This window comes from Carica papaya, chromosome 3 (assembly GCF_054855325.1).
Source record: "Carica papaya isolate Zhongbai chromosome 3, ASM5485532v1, whole genome shotgun sequence".
Lineage (NCBI taxonomy): Eukaryota > Viridiplantae > Streptophyta > Magnoliopsida > Brassicales > Caricaceae > Carica > Carica papaya.
In genome coordinates, this window is record NC_142311.1 from 35,030,175 (window position 1) to 35,044,868 (window position 14,694).

At 34.9% G+C, this 14,694-nt stretch overlaps 2 protein-coding genes across 10 annotated transcripts; both read right to left on the reverse strand.

Annotated features, from left to right (window-relative positions):
• Positions 1-30: 30 nt before the first annotated feature.
• LOC110826242 (TATA box-binding protein associated factor RNA polymerase I subunit C) lies at positions 31-10,453 on the reverse strand. Of its 9 annotated transcripts, none has more exons than XM_088216804.1 (7): positions 7,124-10,452; positions 6,192-6,679; positions 5,056-5,165; positions 4,923-4,967; positions 4,520-4,590; positions 805-940; positions 31-318 (listed from the first exon to the last, which is right to left on the reverse strand). In XM_088216804.1, the coding sequence occupies exon 1, from the start codon at positions 9,822-9,824 to the stop codon at positions 7,125-7,127; it is 2,700 nt and encodes an 899-aa protein (XP_088072930.1). In that variant the 5' UTR covers positions 9,825-10,452; the 3' UTR covers positions 31-318; positions 805-940; positions 4,520-4,590; positions 4,923-4,967; positions 5,056-5,165; positions 6,192-6,679; position 7,124. The 9 variants fall into 9 exon arrangements, with proteins under 9 accessions (XP_088072930.1, XP_088072931.1, XP_088072926.1 ...); XM_088216805.1 differs by having other exon boundaries at positions 4,520-4,709; XM_088216800.1 differs by lacking the exon at positions 5,056-5,165.
• Positions 10,454-11,110: 657 nt separating this feature from the next.
• On the reverse strand, positions 11,111-13,772 carry GG1 (Ggamma-subunit 1). Its single transcript, XM_088216816.1, has 4 exons — positions 13,377-13,772; positions 11,943-11,995; positions 11,569-11,613; positions 11,111-11,476 (listed from the first exon to the last, which is right to left on the reverse strand). Exons 1-4 carry the CDS (start codon positions 13,497-13,499, stop codon positions 11,392-11,394), a joined length of 306 nt encoding a protein of 101 aa, XP_088072942.1. The 5' UTR covers positions 13,500-13,772; the 3' UTR covers positions 11,111-11,391.
• Between the last annotated feature and the right edge of the window lie 922 nt (positions 13,773-14,694).

Below are 14,694 nucleotides of genomic sequence, written 5' to 3' on the forward strand. Positions count from 1 at the left end.
CATAAAGATTTAAAATATATTCAAATAATATTATAAAAAATTAAAATATTTATTTTTATTGATATTAATTAAATATAAATAACTTATATTCTCCAAGCAGGTCTCTCTCCTTCATTGTTATTGGATTATAACTACATGTCAAATGCAGCAAAACAATGACAGTGGGGGGCTTCATTCTTTAATTTTTCTAAGGAGAGCCTTCTGCTCTTGGACTGCTGGACTGCAGTTCTGGTTCATCTTCATTTCTTGTCTGATACTCCTCTCGAAACCAACTGCTAAATCCACTGCATGTCAGCAGCTAAAGGTATTATTATAACCCTGCAGTGTATTGAAAATTAGTTGTTACATGCAGATTATTTCACTACTAGCATATACTAAAGGTAGAACATGTACATTTTTTTTTTTTTTGAAATAAAACCTATACAAATATATCAAAGACACCAAGGGAAAACCACTCATTCACAATATATTTACGAATATGTTAGTATATATATGGTATTCCCAAAATCTTCTAACTTATAAATGTCATGCTCCAATATCTATGAGCCAAAATAATATAATCATTCATCTCTAATTCTTGATATCTCTCTCTCTATTTCTTCAAAAGCCCTCTTATTTTTCTCTTTTCAAATCACCCAAAAAATAGTTAAAAAAATAATCTTTATAATTTTTTTTTTCTTTTTACATGTCACCTCCCATGCAGAACATGGAAATTGGTTTGGACATAGGTTTCAAGTTTATCTTGGTTATCCTTTGAGATGATATTACTTAAATGAGAATACTCTGTCAGGGAAGAAACTCAACCTCTAGCATTCTCAGGAGCTCTTGGAGCAGTTCTACGTGCTTGCCTGTCCAGCTTTTGCAGTAGAGCTTGGAGAATGAAGTCCAGCAAAATCAAATGAGAGAAGCATAAATGATTATCCGCGTCAAGAAAATGCCTCTGCACCACAGTCCCAATAAATTAAAAGGAATCCTATGAGAAAATGCAATGCTGATGAATGAACAATTTGTAAACTTGATGTCCAAAAAGTAAATCCATTCTAACATATCAGAAATGCATATATTAATAAAAATGCATACGGAAAAGAATACCATGAAAGAATGCTGCTCATTTGCATTTCTAAGTAATAATATCCCAAGTTACTGAAATTTCTGCCATAAGTACTCACGTTGAAATGCAAACAGACTATTTAATTTCAAGCAATAATCCATTTAAACCATCTGCGGCCGAAAACAAACTAAGAACCAAATATGCCTTCAATTTAAGACAAGCTTTCCTACCATTATCATATTCATGAAGCTGCTCAGTTCTTTCATACAACCAACTCCTAGCTATTTACCAGATAATTCATCTTATTCATTCATTCATCGATTAGTTAGTGCTAATTTTTCAAAATAACAATATAATTGAACATTTATATAAGATTTTTCTCTTGGATAAAAAGTTAAGACTGGAATAGATGTTTTTGGTAATAAGCTAGCAATGGTTTATGTTATGAGCCACATGGCTTTTGGAAATGATTGACACAAGGCTGCTAGAGTGAGTTACACATGGCTGCTAGAACAAAATTGTAATTATTTTATTTAATATCTTGTTTTATTTAATGCTATACTAGTTATCGGGATAAGTGTAAAGATAGTTTCTAGGATGGGAGGGTAAGTGCAAAAGTAGTTTCTAGGAAGTGGGTTACTTACTTCCAGCTAAGTTATTATTCTTAGGTGAAGCTATGTTTTTCGATATAAAAACATGATAGTAATCTGAATAAGATATGTGGAAAAATTTGTTATGAAGCTCTTTCCTCTTGGTGCTTTAAACTCAAGGAGATTGTGGAATTCTCTCTTAACAAGCTCATACTATCAGTCTATCCCATAACTAGACCCTAAATAAGGACCATAAAAATTAGTATCAAAGCCAAACGTAATGATGTGGGTGACCTACAATCTCAAAACCAGGAAATGAGAGACCACATGGATTCAACTAACTATCCTCTATTTGGACCCCAAGTAAGAAACATGTTCTAGGTGGTGGCAGTGTGAATCCATATAGATTTAACTGAAAGTGTGCACTTTAGAAAGAGAAGAAGAAGAAGAAGAAGGAGGAGGAGAAGGGAGAGAAGAATAATGGCGAGGAAAATCGAGGGAGCAAAACGAAACACATCTCAGATCCTTTAGCAATGCTATGCGTTTCTATTAGAGAAGGGAAGATTGGCACTGACAAGAGCCTTATGGTTTGCGTCAGATGGTAAATCCCAATTCCTTTACATCCAATAAATATAATCACCCTTCATCTTTTCCTTATGAGAAGCAGTTATCATGGGCTGAAAACAGGAACAAAGAATGAAGAATCAATTGTTTAAAATCAACACTCTTTGCTTCTAATGTTTATGGCAGCCAATTTTTTTAAAACGATGCTACTGGGAGGACGGTTTGCACCTACAATCAGAGGCAGAATATTATTGGGAAAAAAAGGATTTGCTATTGGCATATGCTTACCTCTCTACTGGATTGCATAATTCCTTGCTACCACCTTTTGGCTGTATATCTAGTTTGGGTGCTTGAGGAGAAGCACCTTTTCAAGGGAGGGTGTAATGCTACAGGCTACTGGAATGATTGGCACATTGCTACTACAGTGAGTGAACGTGGTTCCTAGAAAGAATTGGTTTTAGTTCATTTAGTTCTCTAGTTATATTTAATGATATAATTAGTTATTTGGATAAATGTGAATGTACTTGCTAGGATGGGGAAGGATACATGTAAAGGTAGTTTCTAAGACGTGGGGGTAATTACTACTAACTAGGAAAGTTATTAAAAGCTTAGGAAAAAATATATTTTCTTGCATAAAAACAGAATAATAATCTTAATAGGATATGCAGAAAATTTTGTCAAAAAATTTCTTTAATATTTTCAGCTCTAAAAGATCATTAGGATTCTCTCTTTATAAAACTATACTATTAATTTATCCCATAACAAGAGAGGATACAACGCAGATTTCTTTGGGGTGATGAGGAGGGGTCATAGGAAATTTCACTTAGTTAAGTGGGAGGAGGTTAAGAGACCGGTCAATAAAGGTGGTTTGGGGTTGAGATCTATTTCAAAATTAAATTCAGCTCTACAAGGCAAGTGGTTATGGAGATTTGTAAATGAGAAGGGGAAATTATGGAGGAGGGTGATTGGGAGAGAGATGGGGGTAGAAGAGGGAAATATAAACGTCATGATTCTAGTTTGTGGAAGAAAATCAGTACCAAAAGCAAGAATTTTTATGACTGTTTATGCTGGCAGCTAGATAATGGGGCTGCTATTAAATTCTGGAAGGATGAGTGGGCTGGTGACTTCAAATTGAAAGATAAATTCCCGAGGATCTTTGAGATTGCTAGTGAGAGGGATATTCTTGTGGAGAAGATGTTTGAGAAGGGAGAAGGGGGAGGTGGTGGTGTATACAGGTTAGAAGAAATTTAAAGGAGGAGAAAGAGGCTGAATTCTGTAATCTGCTTAGGAGGATTGCTGTTTTAAGGTGGGTAATGAGAAAGACAAAAGAATCTGGAAACCAAACAAGAAAAGAGGCTTTTCGGTGAAGTTCTACTATAACTTTATTGTCAAAAATGGTGAGGACAATGTCCACAGCACCGTTTAAGCAAATTTGGAGGTCAAAAGCACAGCCTCAAATGACTTTTTTCATTTGGGAAGCTGTTAAAGAAAAAATCTTGACCATTGATATGCTAAGAAAAAGAGGTATGATGATAACTAATAGGTGTTACATGTGCAAGGCTGAAGCAGAATCATGCAATCACTTGGTACTTCATTATCCTATAGTCTACAAAATTTGGGAGTGCGTGTATGGGATTATGGGAATGAAGTGGGTCAGGACGGGTAGTGTTAGTAAGAAGTTGTGGGCATGGGCTGGTTGATGTAAAAAGAAAAAATATTTATTCATTATTCCGTTTTCTATTATGTGGGTTGTTTCGAGAGAGAGGAATGCTAGAACTTTTGAGGATATTGAAATTGACATTGTAAATATTAAAAATTGATGGTTTCAAACTTTTGGTTTTATTTTGATTGATCATGACATAGTAGATTGGGAAGATATTGGGGTTATTATAGACTACCTAATCGACTTGTAATTTTGTGTTTTCGGATTATATTCCCTTGATACCTTTATGCATAATAATACTATTTCTCTTTTATTTTAAAAAAAATTAATTTATTCCATAACAAGCTTTTAAGTAGGGATCATACTTTCTATTTGCAAGAAGCAAACAAAAAAACAGATTCAAGAAAAACATTGTGCCACTAGTTTTACCTCTGAAGCTAGAAAAAAAAAAGCAATTCAACCTGTTACGTGTCAAACAGATTGAAGAAAAAACATTGGCTTGTGAGGTCCTTAAGGAACATTTCCAAAAAAGAGTCAATGGCAAAATCTACGGGGAAAGCTGAACAGAATGCTATTGGAACAGATGAGCATTGTTTTTGGAATTTATTGAGAGTGAGATATACATCTCAATCTGAAGAAAATGAATGATACCTTCATTTATAACCTTCTAATTTAGTTTGTTCCACAGCCAAACCAAATTTTAAATGATCGCCATGATAGTTCTGGCAACAAACAGATTAGATCTTGGTAAGCTGAAAATGAGTTCCACCAGCAAATAAGACATCAATCTGAAAAATCTTATCCATATTTCTGATCATTCTTCTACCGCTAACCATACTCCCTACAGAACAATTGCACATCTCAAAATCATCAACATATACAGTTCATTAATCAATTCTACAACTTGATCTGTGGGTCTTCACAAGAGAGTTTGTTTTCAAAGGCAACAGATATCCTGACCAAAGACTACTAACATACAACATGATAATTGTGCGCAACAAAATAATTGAGGTTAATGTCATTCCAGCAGCTTCGAAGTTTGAAATATCTATACCTCAATCAGGAGAGATCACATAGGGCCAATCACAGCTCGAATTCCCTGCAGTAAAATCATATTTGATCAGCAAACAAAGAGAATAAGAAATACAACAAAGCATGGTATAGTTCCATCACAACCATCGACATACACAATAAATTGAACCAACATGTGGTTAAGTAAAAATATTTCCACAGAGAGCAGCTCCAGAATTCTTTCTCCCAAAAATCCAGCATGTGCAGGTTCACACTCATTTCAATCCTGTATATCACAAACTATCATATTATCTAAGTTCTTTAGTAGCCAAATAATATATGGGTTCCTCCAAGTATTATCTAGAAGACATCTCTCTTGAGAAGAAAGGAAAACTAAACAATCTTGGCCCACGAATATTAGGAAGCATGATACAAGCAAATGAGCCATTTTTGTTAGATGTAATGGAGTTTGATTGAAAAGGTAATCTGAAAATAAGGATTTAAAAGCTCATCCAGGGGATAATTGAAAGATTGTGTCTTAAGCATACCTATTTCACTTTCTCTTTTCAGCTTTAAGAAAAAAACAAAACAAAACAAAAACAAAGAACGTTAGTTATAGCTTCACTTGGAAGCACAATAACCACAAAACTTTGATGAATTGTAATGGGTGACGCTAGGGATTTTAGTGAATCATATCACAAAACCTACTACGAAATCTATTTCACATTATGGAGAATTAGGAAGAAAAATTACATTTTAAAAAAAAGTATGTCTGTTTTAACAAGCAAGGAACCTGTTCCCACCCATGTACAAGAAAAGAGTTCACAGATCAGTCAATTTACGATTAGGTCCCCTCTACCCTCCTTAGAAGTAAGAGGATGACCCTTCGAAGAACACATGTTATGCTACAGATACAGACTATTAGCAGTCCATTGTGCTTGATACAATGTTCCGTAGTAATTTTGGGAAAGATCTAGGCAAGAACACAAAATGTATTTCTCATTCTACCTGATCCAACAAAATAAACTGAACTTTTTTTGTCAGTTAAATAAATTAGTAGTAAATTTGATACCAAGAAGAATTAAATACGATCAGATATCTGACCTCCTGAAATTCTTAAAATTGTGTAGTAATTTACATCTCAAACCAATCAGGATGACAACAGGAGTCTGCAACATGGAACAGAAATAGCTGTTCCAGCCACAGTTCATAAAGAGAATACTAGAAGTTCAGAGATAGAAAATAAGTTAAATACCAAATTTCAATATAAGAACAAAAGCATTAGTATAAAAGCATTTGTGGAGTCTCAAACCTGATATAACTGCAACTTTCCCATATGTTGTAGCAGAAATCAGCTCTTATCACAACTTGTACCATGCTTGCCAAGAAAAGGAGACTGGTGCCACTTAGTAGTATAAAAATATTTGTAGAGTCTCAAAACTGATATAACTGCAACTTTCCCATATGTTGTCGCAGAAAATCAGCTCTTACCACAACTTTTACTTCCATGGGCTGCTCCAGTAACAAAGATAAGTTAACAACCTTAGGAAATCAGCCTAGGTACCAAATCCAGGAACAGTTTCCACATGACCCTCAATTAACTCCATCACCTTTTCTGCTATCACAACCACACCTTGAAAAAACTTAAAAATGAAATCTGAACTCCCCTGACTAGTTCACAGTAAAGCCAAAAGTTCAACCCTGGCTAGTTCATATCAGGGACCAACAGAATAAGCAACTGCACTTTCTAGATTCACTCTTAAACTTCAGCTACCATATCTAGCCTTTGCCCCCTCCGCCCTGAAAAAAGGAAGTAACAGGGAAAAAAATCAAGTCAACTATGGTTAAGGACACATGATATCTAAAGGAAGAGGAAAGGTGAATCAAATTTCTTTTTAAAATATATGTGAATGGCTGCTGTGATAGTTTAGATTTTTTAATAAGCCAAATCAATGTTCTCTTTTTTAAGCAGGAAAAACAACTTACTTCGTAAATTGGAAATAATGTTATGCTAAAAGCTACGGTTAAATTAGCTTAATGGGTTAGAGCTTATAATCTAAAGGAAAAAAGCTTAGATGTGAGGAACTTATTTTTGGGGCTAATTTTTTCAGATTATTATACTTATCATTTTAGGTCAAACATACCTCAGAGATGCTATTCCCCATATAACTTAAAAGAACAACAGGAAGAGACTTCAAGAATGGCTAAAATGTTTGAAAAAAAAAATCCAAAAGAATCACATACATTATCCTTGTAATTTGTAACGGCTACAAAATTGCTGGTATGGGCTAAAACGTTCTTGCCATAAGGAGAAATGTTTCTTGAATGTATTATATACTTTCTGTTCCTGTGACTCAAAGTTCATAACTTGTGTATTAAATTTCAATTCTGTGGGGCATAAATCATCAAACTGTTCTAGTCCAATATTTTGCATGATGTCACTAGGAAGAGACTCTTTCTTATGCACTTTAGTAACCAAAGTAGCAAATTTCTTGTCTTCATCAAAATGGTTACCCTGAGAATTAATAACAGTAGAGACCTCACACAAAGCTGGATGATATGAAATGAAAGATTTTGGGTTTTGAGAGTCAATCCACATCTCTTCGCTGTCTGCCGCAAGGGAGACAGTTTGATCATCATGAAGCTCAGAATCATACTCCAGCACAGCCACTTCCCTAGCCACCTGCAAGACTTCATTAAATTGATGGCTAAACTCCAATTCCGCTGAAAAATCATCTTCCTTTTGTGAATGTAGACAACCATTGCGAAATTCGTGAAGTGTAAGCAGAACAGGCAGTGGGAGAACAGGGCCAACAAGTTCATTACTCCGCTGCACTTTATGCGTCCACTTGCTACTACGACATTCAGGCTTCCTCAGGATGAAAGGAGGCAACTGGGGTAGGTCTGGAACAATTGAAAATTCCAAAGAGGTTCTCTTTTTGTCCAACAATACCTCTAGAAATTCGGAGTGGCTGGAAAAGGCAAGAAGTAGAAGTTCTAAGGGAAAGCTCGCCCATGTTTGCCTCAAAGCAATCTCGAATAAGCTTGTTGGCAAGCTGACGTCATTGAAAACAGAAGCAAGAGAAGATCTAAATCTACCAAACCCACAAAGTCTCAGTTTCTCACATAAAATTTTATGGAAGTCTTCATTGAACAATTCATTCTCTTCTCGAACTGGGAAAGACTTCTTTATTCTTGAATCCATGACTTCAGTAAGATCTCTGTTCAAATATGCATGAAGATAATTAAGTCTCAGATACTTGAATCTTTTGGGAAATTTGTATTCCTCATCAACTGCAGAGTATGATAAGCAATCCCGAAAACCCAATGATAAATCTCCATGAGCTATATCTAGTTCTTTTACCAAATTCCAAGAGGCGCAAAAATTCTGAGCCTCAATCTTCCCCGAGGACATTAACCTGATCAGAGTAAAACCACCAAATTCAAATAACTCGGGAAGAAGAACAGAGAGGTCCTTGTTTAAAATCCCAAATCCCAGCACTATCTCTTTTATCTGCTGCCAATTAACCCATTCAGGAAGAGTATCCTCTGAGAAGTCTTCCCTAACTATACAATCTCCACGGCAGCATTCTCTACCGGACAATAACAGATGGTAAGGGAGCCCCCACGCATAAACCAATCCACAATCTTCTGAGGTTTTGGAACTAAAAGACTTCTTGCCAACTGGCAAGGAAGGTCCATAGCAAAAGAGAGTGAAATGAGAATTCCAAAATGATCCCAAAACAATGCAGGAACCTGATTCAGTTGCCCAATCATATGCAGCGACCGTTGAAGGTGACCTGAGTTCAGACAATCTGAACACATCAATATAGCATGGTTTCTCAATTCCATGGGCCCATTGCAATAATGGCATAAATGGTTTTCGAACATCACAAAGAAATAATAGACTGTCTGAAGCCAAAACAAACTGAAAACCGTCATATCCTGCTTTAGAAAATGCAAGGAATCGCTCTTTTCCAACTTGAGCATACATGCTTAAGGTCTCAATCTTTGCTAAACAAGTCGTGTAGCACTCGTCCAACCTCAGATCAACCAAAAAGACAGCATCTGATCTAGCAACTATGAAAATCCTAGGATGCCAACTAAACTCACAGCCCAACCACTTATAATTACCAGAGTCATCCCATGATACCTTCAGCTTATTTCCTTTAAGACGGGTATGAGATTTTTTTCCCAAATCAAACAAAAACAATGCACCACTCTCTAATAAGATCAAACTCTCTTGAGGTAAATGTGGACTCCAACAAGCACCAGCAACAGAGCAACTCTTGAACAATTTACAACCCATATAACCCAAAAGTGGTCTTTCACTAGATTCACTTGATTTAACACTATACCAATGAACAGAATACATAGTCCAAGCCATTACGTAACCAATAGTAATAAAAGAATTACCGAAATAACCTAAGAAATCATCAACCGGGTTCACTAAAATCCTCAATATACGACAATTGAACCTATCCTTAGCCACAAAAACATCACCATTATCAGCAACCTTGACATCCAAACTTAAGTTTTTAACTGAAAGCACTAGAAACCCAATTTGGTCGTGGTTAGAGCCAGTAGAAAAGAACACCAAAGCTGCCTGATTACCTGGCCATGGAAGAAACTGGAGGCGATTGTGGGAGAGGGAGAAAGCAGCATCCCTTGGATACTGGGAGCCAAAAAGAGAGGCAATCAAGGAGGAGGTGGAGAGGGGGACAGGGGAATCGGAAGAAGTAGTGAGGAAGCGAGAGAGAGAAAGTTTAGGTGCAGGAGGGAGGAGGGGAGGAAGGAGAGCTGGAGAGAAAAAGAGAAGTTGGTATTCGGGTTTTGGTTTGAAGAAGAGAGGACCCAAGATGGATCTCGACATTTGGCCGGAAAGGAGAAGTGGCCCATCCTTGCGAACTGGAAACTGAGCTTTCCAGTCGTGCGTTAAATCCATTCACGCCTTTGATATCCAAGAATGAGGCAGAAAAGGGGAATTTGCAAGCGTGCGGTAGAAGATATAGACAAGCACAGTCGCTAACTATAATACAGCGTGAGTTGATTAACAACATTTGCAGAAAGCATACCAAACGCAGCACCACTCCTCATTTAACAGAAAATCACAAATGCAGCTTCACTCCTCCATTAAGCATTTTAGTCTTCCCAAACCTTCAGTAATCAAGAAACGAAACTACTCTCCATCTTGGCCGCGACGATGAGAGCGCCGGTTTCGCGTGATTCAAAAGATAATACAGAGTAGAAATTGCGTGTATACTAGGGGTCTATGGCTGTTGAAAACTGGAAGACGCTGGTGAATCTATGAGGAAGTGAAAGGACTTCGATGAAGGAAGAATAAGATGAAGCTTCCGTTGGGATAGCGCAATCAAGAGAGATAGATTCTTTAGGGTTTGTTTTTTGGGAATAGACGGAGGCGGCTCTGATAGGAAAAGAGAAGAGGAAGCCGTTTCAGTTGCTCTTTCTGGAAGAAGGGTGCAGGATAGATCTTTGATTCTTCGGTGACTGTTCAAGTCCGCCGCAAGCGCGTATTTCAGATTTAGCTAACCATTCTTATCATACTTTATGTTTTTCCAAATATATATACATATATATGTCACAATTTAAACCGATATATTAATAAATTAAATTTTATTTAATTATATTAAATATTATAAATTAATTACATTTAATTTATAATAATATTAATTTATTTTTACGAAAAAAAAATGTGTATATAAATAAAGTTGGTCAAATAATACTATACAATATACATTATTCGTATAATTATATCTTAAATTAGTAGTGATTCATGTCGTGATTTGTACATAAAATTTCAACTAATTTTATAAATTAAAAAAAATCTACAAAGCATTATTGTAAACATTAATATTATGCTTAACAACTATATTACACTTTAAATTCTTATACTCTTTACTTAATAACCATTCTAATACAATATTTGTATAATTATATATCAAATTAATACAGATTCATAGGTCGTGATTGGTACACGAGACACTGGTCTCGCTTATAAATAACATACAAAATCCATTGAACAATGACATATATTTTCGTGAAATCTTTTAAAAAGTTAGTTTCTTTATGAGATGCAAAGAAAAAGTGGAAGTTCATGGGAACAACATTACTTCGGTTCCTCAATTCATATATTAACTCATCCTCGATTCATACGCTAATTGGTGAAATGAGGTAGAAAAATGCGATAAAATTAGCTCAAGAAAAATGAGGTAGAAAACATAAAAACTCAACTCAATATCAGATAAGATTTCCGGTTAACATGCATCAAATCTCTGCAATAGATATATTCGATTTACAGACTTACATACATGAATGCGAGCTGATTGGATATGTAAAAGAATTGAATCATCTAAGGACTCTCGTATTGCACGCAGTGGAAAACATTCGTTAACGAATCTCAGATAACAATCTCGCTGTAAGTCAACATCTTGTGTACAGAAGATTCACAACCCTCTTGCAACAAATTGCAGTAAATGTTAGAACTCGACAAATCAAAGTATTCTGCATCTGCAACCTTTTGACTCCTGGGGCCCTTCAAACCATCGATCCCATGATGTGTTGACTGGTCCGTTTGTTCTGTATATTGAATTAAATCAATTGAATTATAGAGTAAAAGCTGGTGAGGATTGAAGGCTGAGAAAAAGATTGTCAAGTGTTGAAAAAGTTACAGTGGCAGAAGAGGATCAGGCCTTGTTTCAATGTTTTGCAGCAACCTGATGGACATCAACGGAACAAACATCATTCTGTACCGATTTATCACATTTAACCTTAAAATTCTAACTTATCAGTTATGCTGGAAAACTAATGATTAAGTGCCAATTAGGCCATACAGCCAACAGAGGAGTTAAAAAACTGGGAAGGCTCTGTTACATGGCTGCTGAATGAGCAATCCACGTCAAAGAAATTCCAGATTTCGCTTCTCTACCTTTGCTTGTTGGGTGAAAGAAAATTTGAGCTCATTGGCTACTACCTCTTTGTCTTTTATAGAAGCATTTATCATTTTCTAAGCTCTTTTTAAGGAAAATAATTTTTTTGTACTTACTCCTCACACAGGGTCGATACATTATCTGTTTGGTCGATCTCTGCCAACTCCTCCTGTATAAAATGCATAGGAAAAAAGAAGGAGATTTGATGAATCAGAAAAATCAGGCATGTGAGTGTTAAAGAGATTCATTTTTGCAGCAGAATAATGATATTGCAGATAAAACTAAAACTTGTTTATCTAAAATTTTAAACTGCCCCACCTTTGACTGGAAAAGTAGTAAGCTGAATATATATGATGCATTCAAGGGGATGGTGGTGTTGAATTTGTTTCCAGCTCTTACTTCCTATTTGTACATGAGAAAGCCTTGTATGTATGATGCAGGACATGTAAAAAAAAACACCAACTCAATCTGAAACTTGGTACAAGTAGCGCATAACTACAGCTTCTGACACTGATATCCACAGTCCTTACTGTTATTTAGTTTCCTTATATACTTGATCACAGGAAAACACCAAGCGATATTGCAGAATGAGTGCATCAACCTGGCTAGCCACATGCAACATAACTATGCACTACATCTCCATTCACTCGAATGTATGCACTGCTTGAGTATGTAGTATTCCACTATTTTCCATTGTAACCCAACAAAAGACTAAGGTATAAAAATAGAAATACTATAAAAAATTTGAACTCCGTGGCTAAATTGTGATTGTGTTGGGAGCAAAAAAATTCCAGGAAATTTTCTGCAGTCTTGGTGGTTGAATAAATACAAAGAAAATCACCATGTGGTATAACCTCGTTATCCATGAAGAAGCAGTGGATTGCAGAATAAAAGAACTCGAAGAGAAGTTCATATACATTAGCTTAATGGGTTAATGGGACAAAGGACCTTCAACATTGACATTATGCCGTCCAGTCTAGAAATACAGAAGAATCCATAGTATAATTTTTTGCTTTCCAATCTCAGACATTTTCTTTTGTTCTTCATTCTCTTCCAAACAGGAAAAGACGAAAGCAAAATTCTATTACTCCCAAAAGAAAAAGCAAATCAGGCAACATCCAACTTTTCCCATGACTTTGCCACTTCTATCCTCATCCTTTTGAAATCAGAAAGAAGCTTTTGTCCGCATCCTTTCTTCCCCTCCCCAAAACAAGACTTAGATATAAAAAGTTTTCTCAGGGAAAATTGGAAATTAACGAGAACGTCAACTTTTCCTATAAGATCACCTTAACAAAGCAGCACCATCCCCAACGCTATTGTTAGTTAATCAAAGCCTAAACCAAAACAATCGCAAACACTAATTCTCCATAAATTCACTGAAGTTATCTTATCGTTCTACCCCCCTTCGAACAAAATGCAAGATACAGAAAAGAAAAAGATCAGAACAATAGCAATTAGATTCCCAATTTCCGAGATAAATGCAAGTAATAGCTACACATAAAAAAAAAATAATAATAAGAAAAATCTGGAGGGAGGAACTGGAAGCTGACCTCGAGGAACTTGGTTTCCTGCTCAACGCGCTTGAGCTCGGCGAGAATCCGATGCTTGCCTCGCGTATCAGGTCCTGATAAAGAGCCGACCTCCTGCTCAAACGAGCTCGTTTCAGTCTCCATTCGCTGCGAGTCAGTGCGCTACAACTTGCGACAAACCATACCAACCATTCTCCCAAGCATTCTCAATTGGACAAAGTTCTCTCTTTACAGATCTGGTACAGGAAATACCAGAGTGTCCGTAGAAGTTTGAATTTTCCCGTGTCGTGTGTATGGAAATCAGTATGTTACTGTTCCTCCAACACCCAAAATCGAATGACTTTTCCCCATAAATTTTCTTCTTTTCTGTAATAAACAAACATTTCTTTCCTCCTTTCTGGCAAAACAAACAGTCACTACCAATCTGTCTTTAACTTTAATTGATGTCAAATATTACAGTGTCTTTTTTAATATAAAATAAATAAATAAATAAATGCTAATTATGACGTAACTTTATCTGGTTCTATATTATTGGGATAAATAATTAAAAAACAGAATTTATTACAACAGTAATTTTCGGATTTACTATGCATTTGACTCGTTTTTACCTTCAATTTTTTTTTAACCAAAATGGTAATATTCAAACTGTTTTTAACAAGTCAAAGTCAAAGTTTATTTCTCATATACTCAATGCTAAAAGTTATAATATGTAATTTTTAAAAAACAATTTTATTTTTTAATAAAATTTTGCATTTAAGTTTCAAAAGTTAATTTTATTAAACGCCTGACTTTTAATTTTTTTAGATAATAATATTTTTTTTTACAATTATTTTTATTAAATATTAAATAACTTTTAATTAATAATATTTTTAAAATTCATAATTACTCGATTGACTTTGACTTAAAATAATTAATTAAAAGGCACGTTGATTTTTAGATTATTATTATAAAAAAAATAGTGTAGTATCTTTCCCTTTGAATAATATCATATGTTGAAATTCTTAATTTTTTGTAAATTTCTTTTTGTATTTATTACAATTATAGTTATCTGAGAGCCTAATTTTTTAATATTTTTAAAAATTGATCGGTAATAAAAAAATACTTACAATGAGTAACAGTAAAAAAAATAATCGATACATAATAGTGCATTATAATAATTAATAATGTGCGAGTACTATTGAGTGTTATGTGTTATATGTTTATTATGTAATTTAATAATTAATTATTAAATTTTTAGTATTATATTAAATTAGTAAAATATTAATTTTTGAATATAATAAAATATTGATGTACTTTATTTTTTATATTAAACTATAAGATACAATTCTCAAATTAATTG

Coding starts and splice junctions, on each gene's coding strand:
- LOC110826242 (XM_088216803.1), bottom strand. CDS start 9,824: ATGGATTTAACGCACGACTGGAAAGCTCAGTTTCCAGTTCGCAAGGAT.
- GG1 (XM_088216816.1), bottom strand. CDS start 13,499: ATGGAGACTGAAACGAGCTCGTTTGAGCAGGAGGTCGGCTCTTTATCA. Junction 11,614..11,942: donor GTATCGACCCTGTGTGAGGA/GTAAGTACAAAA, acceptor GATGTCCATCAG/GTTGCTGCAAAACATTGAAA. Junction 11,477..11,568: donor CCTGATCCTCTTCTGCCACT/GTAACTTTTTCA, acceptor TTCAATATACAG/AACAAACGGACCAGTCAACA.